At 69.3% G+C, this 8,412-nt stretch overlaps 1 protein-coding gene across 1 annotated transcript; it reads right to left on the bottom strand.

Moving 5' to 3' along the window:
• Positions 1-2,639: 2,639 nt before the first annotated feature.
• Positions 2,640-8,412, bottom strand: SSH3 (slingshot protein phosphatase 3). The gene is made up of 14 exons (XM_055144025.1): positions 8,318-8,412; positions 7,862-7,899; positions 7,228-7,504; positions 6,504-6,622; positions 6,270-6,341; positions 5,930-5,995; positions 5,647-5,835; positions 5,470-5,563; positions 5,264-5,392; positions 5,132-5,178; positions 4,785-4,931; positions 4,482-4,682; positions 4,121-4,394; positions 2,640-3,522 (listed from the first exon to the last, which is right to left on the bottom strand). The coding sequence occupies exons 1-14, from the start codon at positions 8,381-8,383 to the stop codon at positions 3,268-3,270; spliced, it is 1,974 nt and encodes a 657-aa protein (XP_055000000.1). The 5' UTR covers positions 8,384-8,412; the 3' UTR covers positions 2,640-3,267.

Here is an 8,412-nt window from a genome sequence, read left to right as displayed (position 1 = left end):
CCGGGGTCGCCAGGCCTCGACCCCCGGCCGCGCCCTCCCGGCGGTTTGCGGGGCCCGCGCCCGCGCCTGGGCACCTGAGGGGGAGCCGGGGCCGCGCGCGGGGCGGAGTCCCCCACCCTGGAGCGACTCCGGGGAGGGGGGGGGGAGCCGGGTTCCCATGACAACCAGCGGAGGGCTCCCGCGCCTGCGCCGCCGCGCTGGGGCCGCTGGGAAATGTGGTTTCCGGGCCGGCCGCGGGGCCCGAGGGCGGCCGCAAGGTGGCGCCCGCGCGTCGCGGTGGCCCCGGGCTCAGCCCGCAGGCGGCAGTTTCTCCGCGCGGACGCGGCCCTCCAGCATCTGGGCGACCCGGGACGCGGGGGCGCGTTCCCTCTCGCCACCTGAGAACCCGCCGTGCCCTGCCGAGCCGGGGGGCGGCGGACGGAGAGAGCTCTGGGGTCCCGCCGGCCGAGGACACGAGGACCTCGGTCTCCTGTCAGGTGGGGGCTGGAGGGGGCGACGGCCCCCCAGCGGGCTCGGAGACCTCGGGGTGCCCACTCGAGCGTCTCCCCGGGATCTGGAATTGTGCCGCCCGCCCCGGCCTCAGTTTCCCTCTGGACACCCGGAGTGGCGCGGCAGTGGGGGGCGCCGGGCCCCCGCTCGGGTCTGGGAAGGGCACTGGGCAGCGAGGTTCCGGGTCCAGACTCGGCTGTGCCGGGCAGGGGGGGTCGCTGCGGGCCGGACCCCAGGGCTGAGCCCAGCCGCGCCCCGAGCAGCCCCAGAGTCCCGGCGGGTGTGGAGCAGAAGCAAAAACAATCGTCGTTAGTTGGTAGCTAAAAAGGCGCCCTGCCTTGTTGCCCCCTTTTTCCCGCAGGTGCAGGTCTAGGGCCCCCAGGTTTGGAGCAAAAGGCGCCACGGGCCCGAGCTGGCCGGGGAACGGGCGCCCCGTGAGTAAAGGAGGGGGCGCAGAGGAGCGGGGGGAGGGGGCTGCGGTGCCCGTGTCGCGCTGGAGGGGGGGACCGGCGTGGCAGTTCCTCTCTTAGTTCACTTTATCGTGCTCCTTTGCAATTGGTGTGACTTTTATATATACAGATATCACTTTTTCTTTTTCTTTTTACAGTGTGGGGGGGTGCTTGGGTGGTCTGATGATGCCCTTCTGGTATATTTCCGGGGGGGGGGCTTTGAGGTTTGGGGCCACACCCCGCGTTGCTCAGGGCTTACTCCCACCCCTGTGCTCACGCCTGATCACATGTGGTACTGGAGGTCGAACCCTCTGTACTGTATCTCACGTTCTTTTTTTTTTTTGTGGTTTCGAGCCACACCCAACAGTGCTCGGAGATGACAACACTTCACTAGTGCTGGGGGGCACATGCAGAGCCTGTGGCTCCAGCTGTGGGCAGACGCACGCTGGCCGAGAGCCTGAGCTCCTGTGTCTCTCTCTGGCCCCTCCTCGCGGTGCTGCGCCAGCTGGGCAGGCGGTTCAGAATGAAGGGCCAAGGAGACGTGTGCCCTGGGCTGGCGTGCCGGGGCCTCGGGGCCACACCTGTCATGCTCAGGGTCCATGTGCTACCAGGGGTCATACGAGGCTTGGCCCCACACGTGCATCTGCCTGAACCCCTGTTCTACCCCTCCAGCCCCTAGGACCGGCTCTTTATCATCTGCATTTTGGTGCAGGCTGTCGTGTGTGTGTGTGTGTGTGTGTGTGTGTGTGTGTGTGCGTGTGTGCGCGCGTGTCCCGCCTCAGTCATGTTTGAGTCTCTGCACTCTGTCGCCCCACCGCCTGAGTTCATGACTCACACACTGCACGGGCAGTGGAGGGCGTGGCCAGCCGGTGCTTCCCCCGGCCATAGGCCCAGTGTCAGGTGTCAGACTTTGGAGGGGGCGGGGGTTCCTGACTGGCAGGAGGATAGTTGGAGGTTCAATTTTCTGAGCAAGGAGCCCGACCAAGTGGATCAAGAATCAAAACTAGGACCAGCCAGGGCTGGAGAGATAGTATACAGCAGGTCGGGCACTTGCCTGCCATGAGGCTGACCTGGGTCTGATTCCCAGCATCCCACGTGGTCCCCTGAGCAACACCGGGAGTGATCTGATCCCTGAGCCCAGAACCAGGAGTTAGCCCCAAGTACAGTCAGGTGTGGCCCCCAAATCAAAAACCAAAACCAAAACCAACAAAAAAAAACTAGGGCAGCACAGTGTGTGGGGCACCTGCCTTACACATGGCTGACCCCGGTTCTATCCCTCGACACCTCATCTGGTCCCTGGAGCCACGCCAGGCGTGATCCCTGTGCACCACTGGGTGTGACCCAGCCCCCTCCCCCGGAGGGATCAGAGCTAGCCTCTCCCCCTGCCCCCTCAGACCAGTGTCGGTGAGTCCCCCCAGTCTGGGGGACCAGGGACCAAGACAGGCCCAGTCCTGCTCCGGGAGGGGCCCAGGGCGGCGGGGGAGGCGCCGAGGCATCACCCCCCTTCGAGGAAAGGCCTGGGAGCTCGAGGAAAGTTCCCGGGACCCAAAGTGGGCTCAGAGCCAGCGCCACGACACTTGTCAGCAGACCTGTCAGGCACTGGGGAAGGAGGGGACTGGGGGCTGGTTCCGGGGGCTGAACGTACCCACCCCCCCCCCCGCCAAGAATCACCCAGATGAATAGTTGACTTTATTATAAAATTGAAAATTATGTGAAAATGCATTTTTATTTCTGAAGTACAAAGCTAGAACACGATTAAACCGTGAGAGCTGGGAAAGGTCGTGAAGGCCGCAACACTGGCCTGGTGCTTCTGGCCCACGACAGAGCCACGGGTGGGGCACAGCAGCAGAAGACAGCGGTGGGGTGCATGGGAAGGGGGCCAACGGCCAGCCCCCTCAGAGGGCTCCCGGACGCGCGGCTGAGTGCAGGCTCGTCCCGCCTCTGCGCGGGGAGGCAGTGTCGCCCCGTGGCCGCGGAGACGAGGGAGCCGCGGGAATGAAGCGAGGGGCCACTGTCCCTAGGCTCTCTCTCTTTTTTTTTTTTTGCTTTGTGGGTCGCACGCAGTGATGCTCAGGGGTTACTCCCGGCTCTGCATCAGGAATCAACCCTAAGGGATGCAGGGGATCGAACCCGGGTCGGCCGCGTGCAAGGCAAGTGTCCTCCCCGCTAGACCGCGGCCCCAGGCTCTGCGTCCCGTCCACACCCCTTCCCGGGGCAGGCTGGCGCCCGGTGCGTAGGCACAGGCCTGAGGTTTAAGGCTGGAGGAGGTGAGGCTGTAGTGTTGGGGTGTCCCGGGGACTTGCCAGAGGGGGCAGAGGCCTGCGAGGGTTCAGGCCTCCTCGTCCTCCCCGCTGCCCTCCACGCTGGCCTGTCGCACCACCTTCCGGGCCGGGGAGCAGCCGGCCTGCCCCTGCTCCCGCTCCCGGAAGGCCTGGCTCCGGCTGGCCACCAGCGCGGCGCTGTTGAGGGCGACCACCGACTGCCGGGCCGTCCGGGCGGTCCAGGGCTCCTTGCGCGCCTGCCCCTGGCCCCTGGCCTGCGAGGGCGCAGGGCTCCCATTCGAAGACTCACTTGAAGAGAAGACCTGGGAGGGCAGAGGGCGGAGTCGGCGGGCGGGCGGGGTGTGGATGGACACAGGGACCGCCCCGCCCCGCCCCGCCCCGCCCCGCCCGCAGCCTCCTTTGCCCCCCCCCCCAGTCTTCCCTGGCTCCACCGTGCCCCTCTCCATAGAGCCCTTCCTCGCCCCCAGGCCCCTTTGCCTCAATGCAGCAGGTGCCACGAGCCACACCCTTCTCCTAGCGGCACCCACACCCGCCACCTCCTCCAGGAAGCCTCTCGAGTGGTCCCAGCCCCGGGAACCACGCTCAGATCAGCAGCTGGGGGGTGGCTCTGGCGGGGAGGGGGCTGTGGTTCCTATGCCGGCAACCCTGTTTATTGTGTTTTGGGGGGTGGGGTGGGGTCAGACCCAGTGGTGCTCAGGGGTGTCTCCTGGTCCTCAGGGGTCACTCCTGGCGGGGCTCGGGGGACCCTACTTGGTTCTGGGATGCCAGGCAGGCCCCCTTCCCTGCCGTGCTCTCCCCGGAAGCAGCTCCTCAGGCCTTGGCCAGGGAGGCACCCTCAGAAGCCGTAAGACGCGGGGTCGCCTGACTGTCCCCTGGGAGCTGCCCCAGGGCCCCGCCTACCTCTGGCAGGTCCTCGGCCCCAGGGGTGCTCTCCAGCTCCACGGGGGGCTCCAGGAGGCTGATGGACCTCATGACCCCGCGCAGGTTGATGCGGGGCCGGGGCCCCGGCTCTTGGCAGGGGGCCGCCTGGCTCTCCGCCATCCCGGTCGCCGCCGTCTCCCCGCTGCTGCCCGGTTCCGGCGGGAGAGGCGGTAACACGGCGGAGAGCTCGGGGTCCGGGGGCTGCTCCGGGGGGGCCCCACCCGCCTTCTGCTCCCAGACGTGACTCTGCCGGCTGTGAAGGAGGGGTCCCGAGTGAGCCGGGCGGGGCGGGCGACCGGGCCCCACCCCGCCCGCCCGGCCGCCCGCAGCCCGCCCGTGCCTGGCCGTGAGGATGCCCTGGTAGGTGTGCAGCTGGCGCAGGAAGCCGGGGTTGGGGCGCGCGGCGGGCCGCAGCTCCTGCACGTGGCGCAGCGCCTGCTCCAGGCCCCAGCCGTACTGCTTCATGGCGTAGGCCATCACGGTGGCCGCCGAGCGGCTCACGCCCATCTTGCAGTGCACGAGCACCCGCGTGCCCTGCGCCCTGTGCGGGGGCACAGAAGGGGCCGAGCGTGAGGTCGCGGGGGGGGTGTGTGGGTCACCCCGGCGGGCGGGGGCGGGGGCAGGGGCAGGGTCAGGGCCGCACCTGGCGGCCTCCACGAAGCGGTGCGTCTCCTTCCAGTGCGGGAGCAGCTGCGCCGACTCCTCGTCCAACAGGCGCACGTTGTGGTAGGTGAAGCGCTCGGGGTAGAAGTTGTCGATCTCGCGGGCCATGTTCAGGATGTGACTGACCCTGCCGCGCCGCGCCAGAGCCTCCGTTTGGATTTGGCGCCCGCGACAGCTGGGGGCTCCCTCCTCCCCCGCCCCCGGCCCCCACCCCCCAGGGCCGCCATCCAGCCTGGTCTGGGGGGAGGGCCCAGAGCCCCTGGTGAGCGCAGCCGGTGACCGGCCACAGCCGAGCCAAAGGCCGTGTCGCGGGGCGCGGAAGCCCACCTGTTCCTCTGCAGCTCCTCCAGGTTGGCCGCGTTCCACTCGGAGCCCTGTGGGCGAGGGGAACCGTCAGGCCCGCCCACCCTCCCGCCCCCGCGGCCCCGCCCCCGCCCCGCGCCCGCGCCCGCAGCTCACCAGGTAGAGGTGCGGGAAGATGAGCGAGGCCCGGTCCTGCTGGGCCATGAGCAGCAGCATCTGGTTGTCGATGAAGTCCCGATACTGCTGCAGCGGGCAGCCCAGGCGCTGCTCCAGGGCCTGGCGGATCTGCGGACCCGGCGGCGTCTCAGGGGCAGCCCGTCCGTCTCCCGGGGACCCCAGAGCCGAGCCCGGCCCCCGCCCACCTCTTTGGAAGTGACGCTCTCCAGGTCGCTGGACTCCAGCACAGCCCACAGCCCGGCCCGGATCGCCTGCTCCATCCGCTCCTGCTCCGAGGCCCTGCGGGGCGAGCCCGGCAGCTAGCGCCCCTTCCCCGCGGTCCCCCTCCCCGTCCCACCCCCCACACCCCCACGGGCACTCACCCGCCGGGCTCGGTGCTCGGGGGCCGCGGAGACTCCAGGTCCGCCATGGCCATCCACTCGTTGAGACAGCCCTGCTCGGAGCTCAGTCTATCCTGGTAGTGGCTGGCCCAGCTGAGGGCACTGCCCCCTGGCACCAGCCCACTGCCCAGAGCCGCCTCACAGGCCTGGTGCAACACCTGGAGTGTGGCCCTGGGGACGGAGAGGCGTGTTGGGGGTCACCGCCACCCGCCCCCTCGCCCCAGCCCCCTCGCCCCAACCCCCACACCGAGCCCGCGGTCCTCACCACATGGTCTGGAGAGAGATGGGCTTGAAGATCCGGCTCTGTCCACCAGACGTCACGCTGAAGCCACTGCGGGGCACCAGGGGGTGGTGGGACCCCATGCCAGGTCTGGACCGCCCCGGGCCACCCCAGCCCTCTTGGGACTCAGCGTATGGCCGGGTCACTGGGCTTTCCCAGAAACCCCGGGTCCCGAGCCGGTGTGGGTGCCGGGGGAGGGCGGAGAGGTTAAGGCGCATGCTCAGGGCCTCCCGGCAACTCTGAGCAGCAGAGTCGGCCCGGGCCCCCCAGCGCTGCACTGCTCCCCAGCGCCCTGGTCCCCCTTCTTCCCTTCACCCCGTCTCACCCGTCGCCGTCCAGGTACACCTGTGTGTCACTCCAGAGAGGTAAGACCAGGCCCAGAGTGCAGCTCAGGGAGCTGGCAGGGGACAGAGGAATTGCCGTTCTCCCTCTGCACCCCCTCCTGGGACCCGCACCCCACCCCTTCTACCTGTCGTGGGGGACTGTGCCCCAGGACTGCCACACCCCTCCCACTGCTGTGGGGGCACGGCACCCCAGTTCCCTACACCCCCTCTCCTACCTGCTGTGGGGGAAGTCGACCCCCAGGAGGACTGTCTCGTCTTGGCTCAGGAGGTCTCGGGTGGAGACCACCAGTAGGTAGCGGATCCGGGGCGGCCTCGCGGCCTCCAGCTGGGCTGCCTGGAGGGAGGAGCCAGGCTCACAGGGTCCGGGCCCAGAGCACCCTGCGCCCAACCCCCCCGCCCTCATTTCCGAGGGCCGCCTCCCCCCACCTGGTGCCCTCAGCTCCCAGGGCCCCCTGTCCACCTCCCCCCATGCCTTCAGCTCCAGGGTCCTGCTACCCGCGCCCCGTGCTCTCAGCTCCCGTCCCCACTGCCGGGTGCCAGGTCAGAGCTTCCAGTTGGGCCGACTTTGACTCGGGCGGGGATTTCCTGCCAACAAAGCTAACAAAGCTAAGAGCCTTGTTCCTTGTAGGAGAAGCTGGGCGGGGAGGGCGGCGGAGTGGAGGGTGGCGGCTCTGGCTGCCTCGGGAGGGGTCCTGAAGACCCTCTCACACCTGCCCGTACCAATGACCATCATTTCCTCCGGGAAATGGAGGGCCAGGTCGCTGCTGTCCCAGGACATGCCGACACATCCCCAGAGCCCTGCAGGGTACCCCAGGTATCCACCCTGTATGCAGGGAGGCCAGGCGGGGTGCCCCAGAACCATGCTGGGCCCAGAGCAGAGGGGCCCCCTGCGCCTCCAAGCCCGCACCCTGAGCCACCCCGGGCCGTGCGGGGCCTCACCAGGCGGATGTCATCCTGCGGCCTCAGCAGCCCCACCATGAGGCGCAGGTGGTGGCTCTGCTCCTGTTTCTGGACGCTCTGGTCACAGTGCCCGGTGTCGACCTGGTCCCCAGTGTCAGTCTGGTCCCCGACGGGCTCCTCCTCCCCCCGGGGCTCCCCCGGGGCTTCAGGGCTGCCCTCAGAGGCCTCTCCATCGTCCCCTCCATCGTCCCCTCCGTCGTCCCCTCCGTCGTCATGCAGTCTGAGGAGCGTCCCGTGGAGCACGGCAAAGCTCTGTCTGGCAGGGCAGGGACACCGTTAGGGCCCCCGCCACCCCTCCCCCCCGCAGGACACTGAGCCAGCGAGGCCGGTGTGGCCAGTCACGGGAGTCTGTGGCCTGGGAACATGCCTTTCTACACAGTTCCCGGGGGTGCAGCGGTCCCCGGCTCTCGGAGGAGGGGGCGGCCCACCTGTCTGAGGAGTAGGAGCTGAAAATTCAGTGGGGGGCCCTGGTCTGAGCGAGGGCTCAGGAAGGTGGGAAGGGCCTGCCCGCGGCCCCGCCAGGGCGCCCCACATATTCAGGGGTTGGTCTGTGTCCCCAGGGGCAGAGGCCGGGCCGGGCGCTGGACAGGAGTTGGGAGGGGCTGGTGCTCACCGTCGCTGGAGTCGGCCTCTCTGCCCGGCTGCCCGGCTCTGCGGAAAGCGCCCCCCAGGGCAAAGTGATCAGGGAACCGGCCCCTCTCCTCCCCGCGCTGGCTACTTGTGCGGGTGGACAGTGGGGCGGGGAGGGGGGACCCTCTCCCCACCCCCATCCTCTCCCGGCACAGAGGCTCTGTGAGAACCCGGGGCCCGCGTCCAGGTAGGGCAGCGGGGATGCGGGTGGGCGGGAGCTGGAGGTGTCTGAAGAGTTGGCCCAGATTGGAGCCGGGAAGGGGCGCGCGGGGCACGGGGCTCCCGGGAGCCTCGGACAGTCCTCTCCGGCCCCGCGGACGCAGCCCCCGCCCCCGCACGCCCCCCGCTCGGGCGGAGGCTGCCCGTGAGCGAGACTCGCTCCCTGGGGCCCAGCGGGCAGCCAACTGCGTGGGCAGGACCACAGCAAAGCCGGACTCACCGAGGGCCCCACGGGCGTGGAGCGGCCGCTGGCCGGGGGCGAGCGACTCACGGTGACCAGGGCCATGGGACCAGGCCGGGGGGCTGGGGGGCGCG

Source organism: Sorex araneus, chromosome 6, assembly GCF_027595985.1.
Source record: "Sorex araneus isolate mSorAra2 chromosome 6, mSorAra2.pri, whole genome shotgun sequence".
Lineage (NCBI taxonomy): Eukaryota > Metazoa > Chordata > Mammalia > Eulipotyphla > Soricidae > Sorex > Sorex araneus.
Note: the sequence above shows the minus strand (reverse complement) of the source record. Positions and strands in the feature narration are given on the sequence as shown.